At 40.8% G+C, this 20,011-nt stretch overlaps 1 protein-coding gene across 1 annotated transcript in view; it reads right to left on the bottom strand.

Annotated features, from left to right (window-relative positions):
* The window catches only part of Msh2 (mutS homolog 2), a 69,096-nt gene that overhangs the window by 26,376 nt on the left and 22,709 nt on the right, over nt 1–20,011 (bottom strand). Inside the window, exons 7-8 of the mRNA XM_010615794.1 lie at nt 18,411–18,610; nt 4,809–4,918 (exon numbers count right to left, since the gene is read on the bottom strand). Of these exons, the coding sequence (XP_010614096.1) occupies nt 4,809–4,918; nt 18,411–18,610 (310 nt within the window). The remainder of the gene's footprint in view (nt 1–4,808; nt 4,919–18,410; nt 18,611–20,011) is intronic.

The raw sequence follows: 20,011 nt of genomic DNA, 5'->3' as shown, positions 1-20,011 counted from the left end.
ATTGTTGAGGAAATTTCTGAACACTAGCTACCAGCTATATAATAAAAGGGCTTAAATTTGGCCCCAAGACTGGCGCATCTCTATTGTTGAATTCATCCATCTGTAACAATGAGAGCCAGAGGTGAATCAGCTGACAAATTCTGGAGGTGGGGGGAGGATTTTATAATTTGTAATTCAAATCCCATCACAACCTCCTAGATCAGTGCTTTCAAGGATAACAAACAAACTGCTGTGGCCCGGGCGCCATTGGTTCACCACCATCCTAGATAGATGCTCTTTTCATCCTAACAACCTCAAGCAATTCAAGAGCAACAATTACTTACTTCTATGAATTGTCCCACCTCAAAGCTCTCCCTGCTTCGCATGATCCTACCTCTCTCATCTACAACCAATATAATTTCCATGGAAAGAACTTGTTTCCCTTCCCCAAAATTTCATTTAAAAAAGCCCTTAGCTCCGGTCCAGTGGACATTTGCCAGGTGTTACCTACCTCTGTTGCTGGGACTCGAGGGATTTGTCCCTGAACCTGTTCTTTTCTGGCTGGCCATCTGTAACAGTTCCATAAAGCCTTACTTCAGATTCCTCACCAAAAATTTTGGTTTAACACACCTCCCTTTTTTATATTTTTTTCATTTCCGAGAAGAAATTGTAAAGCACTTACGTATACCACCTTCACAAACTTACATATTCTCACACAGTGACATCACATCACATTAGGGTTGTGCAATTGTGGCTTTTAAAAATGATCTCATTCTTCTCACCTCAGTATTTTCAATGAATAATTACTACTTTCCCGGTAATAAGACAACAATAAAAATGTGAAAACTAATATTCAAAGATGGTCCAAGTGTAGCATAAATTTCACTGAATCACTCAATCTAAAAGAAATTACTTATTTATTTTTTGAAGACTCATTGTCTTCTTTGAACCTTGTAGCTTTGGGTAGTTTGAGCTACATTTATTTCAAAAAGAGAAAAAATTTTATAGGATTTATGGAAAGCTGCTACAAAAGCATCTGAAACATTATACACAACTAAATCTAAGGGGTAGATGTAAGTGACTTATCCTTATCTCATGTAAGTGACTTATCCTTCACCACATGAACTCCTAAGTGCACAGCTGGAAAACAGTGAGGCGTTTCAGAAAGTTTTCATGAAACAATTGGTATTCCCTGGAGATGTCCTCAAAGTGGTTCTGAATCATGTAATTTAAATGCTTAAATTCATTACAAATACCTACGATGACAGTGAAGGGTTGAATTCACTTTCCAACCTGAGACAAGTTTAAAAGTTTGCAGTGAAAATAGCAAAAACTATACTAGGTCAACTCCCTAGAGTGTGTTTTAACTAAGAATCTAATTTATTAAACAGACTATATCATACTATAAATTGTGGAAGTCTAGTTACAGGATAGTGTCCTAGAAGACATGGCTGGTCGTCAATACAACAGTCTCCCCCTCTCTATCGGGGTCGCGGTATATCTTCTGCAGGGAAGCAGACTCCTTGGGCAGCCCTGGTTACCTCTTCTGCCCTGGCAGAAATCACTGCTTACATGGCTCATCCTATCACACAAATAGCCGGGCTCTTGCTTGGAATGTTGCCACAAATGCTACTGGTAGCCATCCTAGAGCCAAAAGGGGAACTGACCTTGGATGAAATCAAAACCCCTAAAGGTAGGAGGGATCAAGAGATCTCTCCTCAGGACAGCTCAGTGAGTGGCTGGATCAAGCAAAGCTAAAGAGAGCCTAACCTATCTCTAAGACTCTTAGTTACATGAGCTGGAAAAATACTGAATTTGGGGTTCTGCCAAACATGGTCCTAACTGATAGAAGTTTAACTTCAAATGGTCTATTTACCCAGAGGAAAAAGTAAAGAAACCTGAAATTTATGTCTTCTTGGCACAGTATCAACTTTGAAGGGGTTCAGAATATATGATGCATAACTATTTTAAGGTGTAGGCATTTGAGAATAGGCTTTTTATGGCTGTTTCCACCCCTGAATAGTTAGATCTGCTTAAATGAGAGACTCTAAAACAAACAAAAAAACAAACAAACAAAACAAAACTAGGGCGGGGGATTTAGCTCAGTGGTTCCAGTGCCTGCTTCATAAGCACAAGGACCCGAGTTCGATCCCTGGTACCAAAGAAATAAATACATAAATTTTTTTTAAAAAGAGAGACTCTCTAAAGAATTTGAAAGAATTTATCATAAATCCAGCCCTATGGGGATAGGAGTGCTTTTGCCTTTAGTAAATCTATGCCCTTGCCGCCTTTTCTATGTGTCTTGTCCAAGTCTTTGTTCAGGACACCAAAGACCTGAAATGAAGCCCCCAAGACCCCCTTCCAGTAACAAAATGACCCCTAGCCTATGTCCACCAAATTGTGCTGCTTACCCTCCCAGAAGCCACATTCTTCCCAGACACTCACAATAATGGAAGAGCATTCTAATCCTGTAGCATCATTCAAGAATTACCACTGAAGCCATGTGTGGCGGTGCCCCTGCTGGTAGTCCCAGCACTCGGGAAGGCTAAGGTAGAAGGATCACTTGAGCCTAAGGAATCTGACACCAACCTAGGCAACAAAGTGAGACCCTGCCTCTAAACAAACAAACAAACAAACAAACACTGACCACTATTTTACAATCAGGGTAAATTCTAACTAGTTTAACAGTTACGTTTCAAGCACTTCAGATCAAAGTGAAAAAATGCATAAGAGCTGGAACTTCTCTTTGTTCCACACTTTTCCTTTGGACAGGAGTCCACTGAGCCAGTGCACACTTTAAACCTAAAAGAAAGTCCTCCTGTTTCAGTCCCTGGGTCTCTCCAGTCTCTTGGATTCCCACAACAACCACATCTGACTCCAAAATACCACTTTGGCACAAGGATTATCTTGAACTGATGGCAACTTAAGAGACAGCAGACACAGGAAGGACTCTGCCCTCCCGCTTTCTGCCTAGCAGCATGATACTTATTTCTCTTGGTGAAGGTGTCCTCCCTCTTCCTCTCCTACCAGAATCAAGGATCCTTAATCTCCAGAGACTACCGGTGGAGATGACACAAACGTGTGTAAAAACAAACCTTAACAAATAACCCTTCTCTTCCATTAGTCTCCCCGATATATTTACCTTCTCACAATTTACCACTGGTAGAAATCCAAGCCTCTTTTTTCTTTGTCAGGAAATGTTTTGGCATATTTACTGTTAAGGAGACAAGTATCCCAAGGGCTGCCTCTATACTGCCAAAATACTACATGACTTCTTTTCTTAGACACAGGGTTGTGCAATGTAATTCAGGCGCCACTACACCTGGTATGATCTCAATTTTCTGTGCCCCTTGGTCTCTCTTGTCTTTTTACTTGAACAGAGTCCAACATAGCTACTCTGCCTCACTTCATGTGCCTGTAGGTGTGACAGCCAGCGGGCAGTGGTCAGGATTAGAAAGGGGTTTTCTGAAGGGAGCAGGAGTGAGAGAGAAACCACAGGCACAATTATTACAAAAGTCCCTGTCCTGTCGTCAGCTCTGTCGTGTTTTTTGGGAACTACAGTGTGAGAGTACTGGGAAGAGAGTGTAAAACACTCAGTTACAGACAGTTATCTTTGTCCTTTTACTTACAGCTGGATCATTATTGAACTAAAACACAAAGACAATACCCTTACGACCTTCAAAGCTTACAGAACATGCATCCTGTTATTATTCTTACACAATTGCTTTTCAAATCTTCTGTCCTACACCATTAGAAAAACTAAGTTAAACTGCCATTTCTTATTTCTGTCAAATAGATTTTTTTAAAAAATACAGAATAGTATGATGAGCCAGGCATGACGAAGCATGCCTGTCATCCCAGTACTTGGGAGGATGAGGCAGGAGGATTGCCATGAGTTTTGAGGCCAGCCTGGGATACATGGTCAACTCAAGGCCAGCCTGAACTACAAAGTGAGACCCTGTCTCAGACAAAACAAACAAACAAAAACAAAAAAATAAATGATTCCTGTATATTCCCTTTACTCAGATTCAGCAGTAAATATTTTGCCACATTTTCTGCCTGTGAGTATGCTTGCTTTACAAGGTGTAATGAAAAAAAAGGTGAATATTAATTTTTTTAAAAATTGAAAGGCACACTGTAATTAAAGTCCCCTCAAACTATTCCTCACTTTGAACACACCCATTGTTCTTGCCATTTTCTGAAGCTGTTCTAAAAGTCCTCTTTTCACATCTTTATGAGATGAGACAAAAAATATCATTAACATTGCTGCTAAGTGGCATCCAGCAGAAAGGCAGGCTTGTAGACACCGGGCAAGAAACTTCTGGTTCTTCCTCCAAGTCAGAAAGACCATGAAAGGTAAATGTTTTGAATCAATTCAGGACACTGAAGCAGCCATGACAGCACAACTAAAAAACATACATGAAAGCGGGTTTCCAGAACTGTTTCACAAAGTGGCAAGAAAGATGGGATCAGTGTGTTTGAAATGAGACGAACTATTCTGAGGAGGATTAGTAGTGATGCACCTTTTACTGGAATGAATTTATATTTTTTATTTTCTTCCCTACAGTACTGGGAATTGAACTCAGGACTTTCCACTTGGCAGGCAGGCGCAGCACCACTGAGCACTTATAATGAAATTCAAAATTTAAACATTTGCTGTGTCTTTCAATCACACCTCACATATCCACGAATCTTACATCTGGCAAAGGTGCCACACAAAACTGAAAAATTAAGTAACTGAAAAATTTTCATGTTAGACTTTTTGTTTTGTTTTTGGTTGTTCTCCACTTTTCAAAAACATTCTGCTGTTTGAACTATTTATTGCATACCTGATCCATGTCTAACGTTGTTTCTATCATTTCCTGAAACTTGGAGAAATCAGAACGAAGATCAATAAGAGGAGTCACAAACACTGCCAACAACAACGTCTGGTGTCTTCCTAAGTGAAAGGAAAAATAAAAATAAATAAATAAAAGGTCCCACTTCTAAAAACACAAGACTATAGATCACAAGAACTTGAATGAGATAACAAACATCATTTGATCTAAAAAAAAAAAAAAAAAAAAAAAGTCACAAATAGTGGAGCAGGTGTCCAAAGTTTTATTTACCCAGGAGTCTTAATTCAAAATTAGCATTCAATCTATTTTTATAGACAGGGAGTTGACGTGACCCAGCACTCAAAGCTTCCTACTAATAAAACACTGCCCCTCCGCCTGTACCTCCCTTGTCAACAGTGTTAAGAGATGTAGAAATGTGACATTAAAACCAAATGAATTTCGTTTCTTGTGGATCGGAAAATGGACCTCCAACTTACCTTGCATCCCAATTTCCATTAATATCATACTGTTCCAACTAACAGGGGTTAAATCAAATACTATGTTTATATACCAGAACTGTGCTTAACGAGATTTAAGAGTGCATGACGGGGTTATGTGCAGAGGAGTAAGGGAAGCCACAGGCTGATGGCGTAAAGAGCAGAGCAGAGACCGGGTGCCAGTGGCAGCTTCGCCACACACTTGCTGCCTTTATCGCCTGGAACATGTTGCTCAGAGTCCCCCTTTTCCTTGCCTGTACAATGGAATAATACCGCATTACCCAGGAGATGGATACGTGAGACAACTATACACAACTCTTAGTATAGTGCTGGATACTTGACAAAAACCCGCCCATGCATTACCATTAGTGTAATACAAGGACTTCATTTTTCTGCCCTCTGGTCAATTTCGAAGAAGAATTCCAAGTGATCACTCACATACTGCATTTTATCCTAAAGCAATAATTCCCCAACTTTCAGAAATTTCTGTAGCTCAATTGAGAAAACAATGAAAAGCTACAAAGAAGTCAGCAAAATTGCTTTTAAAACTCATGTTTTATTACTAATCACAACAGCATTTACACATATTGATAAAATAGTTCATACGTGTGAAACATTTAGACAGACTACAAACAACACTTTGCCCACATAATGTCTGTTGTGCTACAATGTTTGGTTCTTCCTCCCAGCTAGTTATGTCCTACTGGTAAATAGAATGGTGGCAGCAAATCGCAGAAGTGGCAATGATTCACGAATTTTTTTCTTCCCAGCCCATTAGCGCTTTCAAAGGATCAAGGGCAAGCTCTCATCCACAGAGTAAAAGCTTTAGCAACAAAGACCTCAGAGTAGTTGGCTTAAAGGCCATTATACCTTCCACTTGGTCAAGATATGCAGATAAAGGGTGCAAAAACATTTGTCAATGTTTTTTAAAAAATGGATCAAATTCTATTCCTTGGCAGATTTATAATTTTGTCAAAACTGACCTCTACTAAAGTGCGTGCTCTCAAGGGCCTACACCTCAAAGGAAGAAAAAAGAGCCTAAGGTTCTACGCCTGCAAGGAGTTCAGTGACTCTAGTGCTGGGTGCAAAGGGCCACGTGGGCAGTGTTACTATGAAAGTCTGTCAATGCTCTGTTATTACAGCTTAAACTTTCATGTATTTCTTTTTTTGGCGGGGTGGGGGGGTTGAGACAGGGTCTCACTATGTAGTTGAGACTGATCTGGAATTCACTATATAGCCCAGGCTGGTCTCAAAATTCACAGCGATCCTCCTGCCTCAGCCTCCCGAGCGCTGGGATTACAGGCGTGCGCCACCATGCCCAGCCTAAACTTTCACACATTTCAAGGCCTGTCTTAATGGTATTTTTCCATTAGCTCGGCTATTTTTCAAATCATGATTCTGACGGTTTTCTGAGAATACTGTACACACATATTACAGATACTATATTTAAGAACCTGTCACGTGAATCTCAACATGTTCACAGTCCCTTGAATACATAGACAGCCTTGAGACAACTCTTCTTAGAATCTATATATAAACCCCTACCTGCGCATGAATTCATCTGCCCCATAATCTGCTAGCTTTTACTAGTAACTTTTTTTTTTTTTTTGGTACCAGGAACTGAGCCCAGGGCCTATGCTCTAAGTAACATTCTCAGCCCATTTAAATTTTTTAAAAATTAGGGTCTCACTAAGTTGCCCAGGCTGGGCTTGAACTCGCAGTTCTTCTACCTCAGCCTTCCAGGACAGTGCTGGGATTACAGGTATCAGTCACCACACCAGTTTTCACTAGCATCCTGAGGTCCCTTCCCTTTTTTTAACTTCTACTAAACTTCAGTTGCCAATTTCCAACTGAGTTTTGAAAAACTACATTCTCCACTAGTTACCACAACCTACAAAACCACACACAAGCTAACCCAAGATCCATAGACCCCCTTGAATTCAGGGTAGTACATGATCATTTTTTTTTTAAATGCAGCTAGGAGTCCCGAGTTTGATCCCCGGTACAAAAAAAACAATGCAGCTGTGCTCCTCAAAAACTGCTGAATGTTTCAGTCAATAAGCACAAGTATTAGCCTTTCTATAATAATCTAAAGCATAACCTTATCACTAGTAAGTTTCACCATCACTTACAAGACAAGGATAAACTGAATGCCAAGATAAACCTATTAAGAGGAAGTGATTCTCATAGTGTAAATCAGTATGGAGGTTCCTCAAGAAACTAAAACTAGAGGTTCCATTTGACCCAGCTATCTCCCTTCTTGATATCTTCCCAAAAGAATTAAAAGCATCATACCCAGTGACATATGCACACCCATTAATAGTGGCACGGTTTGTAATGGCTAAATCTTGGAAACAGTGCAAATGCCCATCAACTGACAAAGGGATAAAGATGTGGTTTTTATAAAATGCAGTACTACTCTTCCATAAAGGATGGGGTTCAGATATTTCTAGCTAAATGGATGCACCCTAAGACCACACTCCTAAGTGAAATAAATTGGACACACATGTTTATATACTGTATTGTTTCCCTAGTGTAAGAAACCAAAAATGGAAATAAGGACCAAAATGTGTGACAGATATTGGGAAATGGGAAGAAACTACTCAAATGGGAAGGGGAACAAGGGAGAGGGAGGGAGGAAGGAAGAAACAGACAAGAAAAAAAAAAGGTGAAAATAGAAAGAAAAAATACAGCCAGGAGTGGCAGCACAAGCCTGTAATCCCAGCTCTTGGAGGCTGATGCAAGAGGATCACGGAGGCCAGCCTGAACTACAAAAGACCCAGCCTCAAAAAACAAAAAACAACAAAAAAAAAAGAAAGAAAAGAAAAAATGAAAGCAAAGCTAGGGACAAGAAGGGGCTTAAGGGAAGAGGGGAAGAGTAAAAAAAAGAGGCGGGATATATCATGTACAGGTGCAAATTCCCTACAATGAGCAATTATCATTATATATGCCTAAAATATATATCATTACATATGCCTAAAATATACCAATAAATTTTTTGCTATTTAAGAAAAAGAAGAGGAGTAAGTGGTTCAGCTGAGCACAGTGGTATATCCCTGTGATCTCAGTACTTTGGAGGCTGAAACAGGAGGATTTCTTTGAGTTCAAGCCTGGCCTGAGCCTGAATTGCACAGTAAGAGCCTGCACTAAAAAAAAAAAAAAAAAAAAAAAAAAAAAAAAAAAAAAAAAAAAAAAAAAACAGAAAAAAAAGAACGGTGTGGTAGGTAAGAAGACATTATTAGTGGCATGATTACTGCCATTTTTGAATATGTAATCTTCAGCCCGAAAATGGTTAAGCATTTTGTTTAGTATCCAAAAAAAAAAAAGTGACAGAGAAAGTGGTTCACTAAGATCCATTCCTAGAATGCTGCCCAGCCCAGCAACTGCATCTAAACCTTAATTGGTACATCAACTAAAATTCTGGGACTTTCTTTTCTCTATTTTCCCTATGCTCATGCTACTTTTTCATAGGATGAGAGAAATATTGAGACTATCTTCAGTGAATTTAGAAGGGTTACCTTGCAATGGGCAAAAATACCAAGAAAATTACTTTGGCACGTTGCCTTTTCTCAACGTATCACTTCACAATTTTTCTTTCAAAATATCTACCAAAACTGTATTTTTGGCTGAGAATAAGCACAGTAGTACCTACTTGGCAGGTACAAAATTCTCGGTTCAATATCCAACACCAAGTATAAACATTTTTATTTGTATGATTTTCATGTCTGTTTCCCTTATATACTCTTGTATTTTTTGGAGACTAACTCACTATATAGCCCAGGCTGGCCTTGAATATACTACAATTGGTATCACCTGGTCCAATAAAGTCTAGGTAGACATCAGTCACCCCAGGGGTTACTAAGACCTCTGATCCTAAAAGTCTTTTTTCTTTCCACGTACACTTGCTACATGACCTGCTTCCCTGTTGCATCAGTATTACCTAAGCAGCTATACTTGTAATTTTACTGATTGTTCAGTTTTGATCCACATTGTACCCACCTCATGACTTTGTACCAACTTTGTGACTTGAGAAGCAGGGTCACTGGCAGCCCATTTTCGGATCCCCTCCTGTCTCTGAGGAGCTAGCTCTCTCAAAGTTTTCCTACTCTTATCCTCCCTTATTTGTTAGAATTCATTCTTCGTTTTCAGGGACCATGAACTGGCATATCTGACATCTAGCAGGTTGGGAGTTATATTTATTTCCCCTATTATCACTTGTCAGAGGTAAAAGTACTCATGACATAGAATGAACAGGCTCTGGTGACTGAGTGGACACAAAGAAGGTGAAGAACGGAGCTACAGTGGACTTGCAAAGTTTGCACAATTCAGCCTAGAGGAGGGGTCCATAAACATTAAAAGTAGAATTCAGAGATGAAGTCAGGTTGGATAGTAAAGCACAGGGCCACATGGGAAGTACTAGCCTTCCATTCTGATTCACTCGTCTGTAACCTGCTGGTCCCTTCGGGCATCTGGGCATATAATCCCTGCTCTTCACCACCACTGGCCACCACCTAAGCCAGGGGCCTGGACTTTTCCCACTCTGTAGAAGGAAGCCCATATATGGGCACCTAACTATTGGTAAACTTCTTTTTCAAATTTACAACAGTTTAAAGTATCTGAAAAGTTGGCCATGGTGGCATAAGCTTGTAATGTGAACACTGAGGCAGGAGGACTGTCATGAGTTCAGAGTCAGCCTGGGCAATATAGTGAGTTCAAAGCCAGCCTGAACTACATAGTGAGAACCTGTCTCAGACAAAAATAAATTTAAAAAAAATTTTTTTTAATGTAAAGTACAAAGCCAGACATAGTGGCGCATGCCTGTAATCCCAGCACTTGGGAGGCTGAGGCAGGAGGATCACTGTGAGTTCGAGACCAGCCTGGGCTACATAGTGAGTTCCAGGTCAGTCTCACCTACATAGTGAGACCCTGTCTCAAAAAACCAAAAATAAATAAATAAGTGGAGAGTAAGGCCAGGGATTTAGCTCAGTGGTTCCACCGCCTACCTCGCAAGCACAAGGACCTCGGTTCAATCCCCAGTACCAAAAAAAGGAAAGTACACCAATTGTAAATGGCTAACAGTAATTTTTTAAAAGATGCTAAAACTTTCTGATCAAATTAAATGAGCAAGTAATATGAGTCAAAATTAACTACAGAATAGTTCTCTAGATGTCTCCACATGTCCACCCACACTAATGCAGATCCAAGACCCTGCCCGAATTCAAGCTGAATTAGCACATTTCCAAATAGATCATATGGTCTGAGAAAATTCAATCTAAAGTCTAGATTAAATGGTCATATAAAGACACAAACTGATTCAAACAATATATTCTGTGCCAACATTCCCTTGACTAATTTCATGTAAGTTCTTTGTACTATTAATTCCAATTTAGAAGTTGTATAATCAGATGTTGACCTTCTTATTACATTTATGAAATTGGTTTAAAAATCCATTTAAGCAGAAGAAAGGCTGTTAAAATATCAGTGATGAAAGTTTATGGTATAAGTGCACTTAAATTATTGGCAAATGGCTGCACAAACATGGGGCAGGACCTATCAAATTATAGTACCAAACTGGCAATGAAATCAACAAAGTGCAGATGAGTCATGGTAAACCACTGAAGTACTCCAACTCCGTCACGCTGACAATGACTTTCACAAGAGCTGCCCTGGATTTCACTGCTGTCGGTACTGGCTCTTCATCCCTCTTCATCTCCCTCTCCTCCCACCTGCCCCAGCTGGTAAAGTCACCCTTTTATTTTTTTGGTTGCAGGGATCCAACTCGGGTTCTTGCACTTGTGAGGCAGGTGGCACCACCACTGAGCTACATCCCTGGCCCCAAGTCACCCCTTCTATTAAGCAAAGGAGCCATCAGTTTCCCTGTTTGAGAGCACTGCCAGGCTTTCTTTGACACACCCCTTGTTTTTACTTATACAAACTATCATTCTGATGAAAATAGTACTTTTCTTTCCTATGCTGATTTTTCCCTGCTGACTCCCTGCTTATTAGAGTATTTTTTCTCACTCACTGTTAGTCTCAATGCTGTGATTATTTTTCCTTCCTTATTCATCATATCTCACAGCAACTTTCTCATTTTTTTCAGTATTATCACAGCTAGACATGGGGCAGATGCCTGTAACCCAACACTTCAGATGGAGGCAAGAGAATCCTGCCTGACAAGTTTGAAGCCAGCCTGAACTTCATCAGTTCATATGAGTAAGGCCAGGCTGAACTACACAGTGAGACCCTGTCTCCAAACATTAATCAATCCTTTCCCATTCTCCCTTTAGAGAAGATCATCACCTATTTTTTTTTTTTTTTTGATATGGGGATTGAACTTGGGACCTTGCACTTGTGAAGCAGGTGGCAGAACCACTGAGCTAAATCCCAGCCCTATCTTTACTACTCTTAATACTCATCTTAAATGATAAAAACTTTCACTTTGTTTGCTTGTTTTTTGAGACAGGGTCTTACCATGTAGTTCAGTCCGTCCCTGAACTTATTCACCATGTAGTCCAGGCCATACAAAGAACTTACATGAAATTAGTCAAGGAAATGTTGGCACAGAATATATTGTTTAAATTTATTAAAATTCGTGTCGTTATATGACCATTTAATCTAGACTTTATATTGATTTTTCTCACCGTATGATCCTCCTGCCTCAGCCTTGCAGCTGGCTGCTTTAGTTATATTCTTGGGCCAATAGCTGACCCTTAGTCACTACCCCTCCATTTAAGCGACCCTGCACCCATATCCTATTAAATTGTCCACAACCTGCGTTACTGTGGAACAGTTACTTAAAGGAGGGCTGCCTCATGAATTGTGAAGTGGTAATGTCTCTATGTGAGTAGGTGCGGCTCATAACACACAAGGTTGAAAGGTGTTCGTGACTGTGCACATTCTATATATTCTTACACTGTGCAGTTCAGAGGGATGCAGTTTTCTGTATGCGTCTATCTAGTGTTTCCCCAGACAAATGCACAAGCAAACCTGAAATTCATGTTTTGTTCAAATTGTTCCCTGATGTATCAACCACAATGGAACAAATCTGCTTTTAAAATCAGTATTAGTGGGCCACGGATTTAGCTCAGTGGTTCTGCCGCCTGCCTTGCAAGTGCAAGGACCCGAGTTCGATCCCCAGTACCAAAAATAAGTAAATAAATAAAATATTACTGAGCTGGGTGTGGTGGCGCACACCTGTAATCCCAGCACTGGGGAGGCTGAGGCAGGAGGATCACTGTGAGTTTGACCAGCCTGGGCTACATAGTGTGTTCCAGGTCAGTCTCAACTACATGGTGAGACTCTGTCTTAAAAAAAAAAAAAAAAGAAGTAAAGTGTTACTTATTTCAAAATGAGTAATTCAAAATAAGTAATTGACTGTACATAATTCTTCATAAAGAGTGAAACATATACCAAGATATTAATTCCTATTTCAGTATGGTACTAAACAATTTATATCACTTCTTATAAAATGGTAAAGGTAAACTTTAAATATTTCCAAAATAAAAAATCTAACCAAATTTTAAATAGTACCCTTTACAGGATTGTTTTGAGAATGTGAAATATGTGAGAAACTGAAAGTATAAATAAGGATCAAAAGGTATAACAGACAATGGGAAATGGGAAGAAAAGGTACAAAGGGGAAGGGGAATCAGTGGGTAGGGGTAAGAAAGAAGGGAATGGAATAAATATGAGAAAATGAAAATATGGAGACAAAGTCTTTGTAAATAGGGAGGAGTGGAGTGGTTGAAGGGAGGGCAGGGGAATGCGGAAAAAATAAGAACCAAGATATATTATGTAAAGGTACAAATTTCCAATGATGAATGTCATTATACTGTATACCTTAAATGTACCAATAAAATAATTTTTAAAAAGAGTGCTAAATTTAAAAAGCAGATGCCTTCTATTATCTATTATTCCAGAAAGGCCAAATAAACTGCATTATGCTTTTATCTTCTACTTAGAAGGAAACTAACCAATCAAATAAAAAACATGATTACTGATTACACTAACTTACTACGTTATTTAGGGATAAAAAGCAATGGAGAGGCACAGAATGCTATGCAAACTGCAGAACAAAATCTCCAACTCTCCATGAGAAGAACAGGGACAGAACCATAAAGGATAACATTTGCACTTATTCTCAGGAATCTTAGTGGGGCTTAACACAGGTTCATCAGGTGGGCAAGGCAGTGAAAGACACTGAAGATGAGGGGAGATGCGCATGGCACCCTGCAGACGCGGGGCACCAGCCTGAGCCGAAGCAGGTAGAAAAGGGGGTGCAGGGAAGGGGAACAGGGAAGCAGAGGCCGGACACGTGAAGAAGTGGGTCTTTCTTATTGATTAGGGAACAAAACTGACAGAAGAAACAACACAATCAGATGTCTACCAAAGACTACTCTGGCTTTAATGAGGAAGGTGCCCAGACTAGGAGAGGAAAATTGCAAATGTGAGGTATTAAAAAGTGTGTTAAACAGAAAGGGTGTGGAAAGAGGAAAAGGTATGGTAGCTGTCATCAAAATTCTGTCAGTAAAATAATTTGGCTGGGCATTGTGGGGCACTCTTATAATTCCAGTAGTCAGGAGGCCGAGGCAGGATTACTATGAGTTCAAGGCCAGCCTGAACTACGTAGCTCTTCTCAAACAAACAAACAAACTAGGGTACTTAAAGAGTTACTCTAAGCAAATCAGAAATCTGCCCTAAATGCAGAATATTATTTTAGGTTTTGCCTCAGCTTTTTATAATTTTAAGAGATAAGCAAAATAAATAAAGGCCAATGTTTATCTTTTCATATAGCTACTTCTGGATGAGGGTGATCTGGCTATGCACTGATGGCCAGTTGATTTTGCTGACCCGGCTGACCCAGCAGGAGTCCCCTTCCTCACCTCCTCATGGGTCCCAGAGGAAGCTGTGCTCTCAGGAGGAAAAGATGACCGTCCCAGGTAAGAGGCTTACTGCTCTTCAGTCAAGGGTACACAGTAACTGCACACCCCTGATAGACTCTTCCAACAAGAGACGAACAGTTACTTCTTACAGAAGACAGAGTAACAAAAGCTTTAACTGCTCAGTGCAATCTACTTTCTATACTGTTGCTGCCCCCTGCTGTTTGTGAGTCTACCTCATTCAGTTTTTTTCCAAGTTAATCAAAAGCCAGAATAACATAGGACAGGAAAACATTTTCAATTTCTACAAATAGAATAGTTAAATAAAACCTTTTAAATCAAAATTTTATTTTAAATATAGGGCATTTGCTTTTTTTCTTTAAAAATTAGTTCAGTTCCACTTTGGGTTTCCTCCAAGAAATGCATATGCTAAGTAGCTATGCTGAGCTTGCAAAATGTCATTCTATTAAAAAGAAAAACACCTCAAAACACCTCTCAATGACCAGGGTACACCTAAATCTCATGTACACTGCGAAACAGAAAGAGAGGACAGCTCTTACGCCTGGTCTTCCCTCATTTAAAGCCTCAACCTAAATGACCTAATACCTTACTGGGCCATCAGCTGCCAAACCTACACAATGTGAATGAAGCACTTGATTTAGATGTTATAATGTCTCACAGGTCCAAATAACTTTAACATGGAAAAAGAAGGAAATTACTGACCTGTTTCAAAACTCAATTTATTGAGTATATTAAGCCACACATACGCAGGAAGGCTGAGGAAGAAAGCCAAGCTACCCTCAGCCACAATTCCTAACTTCCCTATTTATTCTAAGGAGTTAGAAAGATCACACAAAGATTATACAGAGCAGGAGCCTTATGATAACAGGCAGGCCTGCTGGGTGTGGTGGCGCACACCTGCAATCCCAGCACTTGGGAGGCTGAGGCAGGAGGGTCACTGTGAGTTTGAGACCAGCCTGGGCTACATAGTGAGACCCTGTCTCAAACCCCCCACCCCCCACAAAAAAGAAAACAGGCAGGCCCATGTGGCGCAGCCATCCATCAACTCAAACCAACTCTACATTTTGCTTCTCCTTGGCACGGGGCAGGAGAGGTCCAGACTAAGAGACTCACCTGATCCTGGACAAGAACAACACGCAGGACCGGCAGACCCAGGGAGAAAGTACGAACTTGGCCAGCAGCTTCAGGGACTCCAGTGGTACCCTCCCAAAGTGACTGGGGCAGAGACACCAAGGGAGAAGGAGCAGGCCAGACATAGACCCTTCCCCTGGAAGTGTAAGCTCAGGCTCTGAAGGACACTGGCCCTGCCTCTGCAGGCAACAAGAAGGCTGTATGAGCGTAGACATTAAGTCGAACAGCCCACTTGAACCGCAGCCTGTGGCCTACGTCCAGCAGAGACCAGAGGGCCAACTACATTTCTCATCTACTTACCTGAGCAAGGACTCACCCTGACTTGGACAATAACCACAGAGTGAGCCCAAATAAGGATGTGAGGGCAGGCGGGTGGCAACATCACTGATTCGGCCAATCTGGCCGGCCAGGTGAGTATCCCCTTCCTCCCTCACTGCTCCGTGCGCATCCCTCCGAAAGCTTTGTGCTGGGTCAAGGAGGACAATCACCCCCAGTAGAAGAGGACTTTTTCCTCTGTCAAGGGTGTATGAGTAGCTGTGCGACCCTGCTAGAACCTCCAAACAAGCTCCTAGAAGCTAGCATTACCCTGATTCCAAACCAGACAAAGATCCAACAGAAAGAGAACTACAGACCAATCTCTTGAATGGCTACAGATATAAAACAACTGGCAAACAGAATGCATCATCAAAAAGATCATACACCAGAGCCAGGCGTGGTGGCACATGCCTGTAACCCTAGCACTCGGGAGGCTGAGGCAGGAGGATCTCTGTGAGTTCAAGACCAGCCTGGGCTACATAGTGAGTTCCAGGGCAGACTCACCTACATAGTGAGACCTCGTCTCAAAAAAAAAAAAAAAAAATGTTGGGCTGGGGATTTAGCTCAGTGGATCTGGTGCCTGCCTCACAAGTGCAAGGGCTTGAGTTTGATCCCCGGTACCAAAAAAAAAAAAAAAAAAAAAAACATACACCATAACCAAGTATTCTACATCACAATGCTTATGTCATTCATGTCATCAGAAGGCATTGTTTCATTTTACACCATCACGATGAGTATATTACGTTTTGAGAAAGACCATATTCACCAAACCTTTATTACAGTATACTGTTGTAATTATTCTATTATTTATTATTGTTGCTAATCTTACTGTCCTTATCTATAAATTAAGCCTTATCACAGGTTTGCATGTACAGGGAAAACATGGTGTATCTATAGGATTCAGTCTTAGCAGTATTCCAGGCACCCACTGGAGTCTTGGAAGTTTCACGGATAAAGGGGGGCTAGTGCGCCTAACGTGGGTCACAGATCCTTTCTCCAGAAAATACACACATGCAAAATCTTTCATAAAATTTCAGGAAGCATTCAAGGACTCATTCAAAAATCCCAGCTTTGGGCTGGGGATTTAGCTCAGTGGTGGTGCCACCTGCCTTCGATCCTCACTACCAAAAAAAAAAGAAAATCCCAGCTTTAAAGTTCCTGATGTTAGCCAGGCATGGTGTTGCACGCCTGTGAGAAGGGGCATGATAGTAGAGTCAAGTTAGATTCATGTGACCAAAGAATGACCCTGATACTTGCTACCCTCCCTGGAACAGCAGACACTGGTATAAAATGGAACATCCCAAGCAATGGAATTTGGCCCCGGCGCCCAACCAGGTCCAGAAGTTGAAACACTGCACTAAGTCATATATGCAACTGGCACAGGGTCACCTTAGTCTCACGTGGTATAAAAGTAATAGCAGTGGCAGTGAAAAAGTGAGAGTGGCTGTGCTGGACTACTCTGCAAGTCCCAGAAAAGAACCTCGTTGTGGCGAGTGTTGCTTCCCCATCTGGTGATGTACCCTGTGTTTGACTAATTCCCTGTGTTACTGGAGCTTTTCCTTCATTCTATTAAACTATTTCAAATCTTGGAGTGGTATGGAGTGGCTTTATTCTCAGATCAAGCCCCGAAATCTGATTAAAAGTGCATCTCTGCTGGCAAATTTCCTGTGTCACCACAGCCTATAATCCCAGCACTCAGGAGGCTGGGGCAGGAATGGCTGGGAGTTTAAGGAATAACTGGGTGTGAGGAGGAGGGATAAGAAATTAAGGGAGGGGCTGGGGATTTAGCTCAATGGCTCTGGAGCCTGCCTGAAAGCCAAGCGCAAGGACCCAGAGTTCAATCCCCAGTACCACCAAAAAACAAACAAAGAAATTAAGGGAGTTCCTAATTCAAGGCCAGTACATCCTTAGGAAAAGAAAAAAGAAAAGGGTATTTATTTACTGCGTGAAGGAAGAGATGTACAGAGAAAAACGGTCAAAACTAGCTAGAGTAAGTGGTGTAAGCGCTGATGGCCATTACACTCCAACTCTATCCCTAATACTCGTCAATAAATACTTATTCTTGTCCATACTTATTCCATTTCCCGTTAATCCTATTATTGCAACATGAAAAAATATGAAATCAGAAAGAGTAAAGCAAAAGGCACTCATTTCTAAGATGGGGAAATTGAGGCACTACGATGGTAAATGACTGCCTATGCCACAACAAAAGTGTGGAAACAGGAAAGTTTTAAGATCCATTGCACTTGGGCAGATTGAATTCCAAGTGCTCTAAGTCTTACCAGCCTTGACTATAATGGGAATACTTTTCATAATACAGGTACTCTGAGAAAATAAGCACTTAGCTACTTTTTGTTGCTACTGTTGCTGTTTTGAAACAGGGTCTTGCCATGTGATTCAGGCTGGTCTTGAATTCACTATGTAACCCAGACTGGCACACCTGTCACACCGGCACTCTGGAGGCTGAGGCAGAAGGATCACTTTAAGGGCAGCCTAGTGAGTTCAAGGCCATCCTGAACTGCATAGTGAGACCCTGTCTCAAAAAATACCACCAGGGATTTAGCTCAGTGGTTCCACCGCCTGTCTTGCAAGTGCAAAATTCTGAATTTGATCCCCAATACCAAGAAAAAAAAAAAAAGGCCCTATCAGAAACCCTTAATGTGTCTATGAGGGAGACATTAGCAGCAACTTTTACAAGGACAGTATAGTTGCAAAGCACACTGTGACAGTGAAGAAAAACAAAACAAAACAAAAAACAGTCATTTTGATACCTTGGTATTTTTCCAGGGCCTGTATAACATTAGGAAGTTGATTTATACCCTGGTAGAGTCGGTAACAATCTTGCAAGTTTGCAGCTTGTCTCTGAAATTTCTTGGCAAGTCTGTTAAGATCTGGGAATCGACGAAGTAAATCCTCTTGTAAATTCTGCCGCAATTCCACATCTTCTACAAAAGCCTCCACTAAATTCAGTCTGAAATAAATTGTATTAGACGTTAAACGTATTTTAATATAAAATTAAATCAGTCAACTAGAGTTGAGGATATAGTTAAATGGCAGAATACATGTTTAGAATGTGTAAGGACCCCATAATCACCTCCATTCCCCAAAATGTCAACCACATACACACAAGTCTCAACTAAATAAACTTAACAATTCCACATAAGAAAACTACATCTACTGTGAAATGTAAGCTTTTTCCAGAGGTTGAAAAGCTCCCTAAGACTGTGAGATGCGGTAACACAAATAAATAAATACATACATGCATATATACATACATACATACAAACATAGCACAAAGCAATGTTCACTGTCCCCTCCGTCTCTGGTCCAAATAGCATGGAATGCCTAATACTGTAAATTGCTAGTTTCACAAGTCTACTCAGTATGCCATTTCAGAAATAATCACAGTATCAATTTGCTTTTGGCTAAAAGAAGAAAAATAAAGGAAAAAAAGATTCTGCTGTTTCCATGACAATGCCACTTCTAAATCTCAATTACGGAAGTACCAAAGTTACTGCTGGCATAAAATAGCATACCTATCAATGCGACTCAATTATGTTTCTCCACTGCACCCAATTTAATGCAACATTAATTTACAGATAGACCGAAATACAAGGTTAGTTTTAAGGGTCAGTTAATCCCTAAAACTCCAATAGAATTCATCACGAAACTTTTGGTATTTTATTTATTTGTTTATTTATTTGGGGTTTTTTCGAGACAGGGTCTCACTATGTAGTTGAGAATGACCTGGAACTCACTATGTAGCCCAGGCTGGTCTCAAACTCACAGCGATCCTCCTGCCTCAGCCTCCCACAGGCGTGTGCCACCACACCTGGCCCTCTTATGGTATTTTAAAATCAACATTCTGCTGCTTCTGAAAACTATCCTTTCTGATCCCTCGTTATAAGAAGAGTTGCCTGCAAGTGCATGACGGCATACTGACAGGGCCGAGAACTAGTGCGGAACCTACAGAACGGCAATACCACGTGGAACTCGGCCCCTCTCTTCTGAGAGCACTCTACCTCTCTGAGTGTGCACACTGAAGCACTCTGAGCATTCACTTTCTGGGACAAGAGTAGCAGAGCTGCAACTTACTATACTATGCTACTGCAGTCACAACCACTCGTGATGCATTAAGTATGAGATATCGTGCTTGACCTGTGGAATATTAAAATAGAGTGTGACAGGGCTGGGGATGTAGCTCAGTGGTGCCGCTACCTGCCTCGCAAGTGCAAGGACCAGAGTTCAATCCCCAGTACCAAAAAATAAGTAAAATAAAACAGAGTGTGACAAGATTTCAGAGAAACATGCTGCCAAAGCTATTCAATCTGGTCAAAGAGATGGGCCGTTATCAATTTACAGTTAGGGCTGA

This window comes from Fukomys damarensis, unplaced genomic scaffold (genome assembly GCF_012274545.1).
Source record: "Fukomys damarensis isolate Sample0158 unplaced genomic scaffold, DMR_v1.0_HiC HiC_scaffold_2, whole genome shotgun sequence".
Classification (NCBI taxonomy): Eukaryota; Metazoa; Chordata; class Mammalia; order Rodentia; family Bathyergidae; genus Fukomys; species Fukomys damarensis.
The sequence above is the reverse complement of the archived record's forward strand: the minus strand, read 5'-3'. Positions and strand labels throughout refer to the sequence as shown.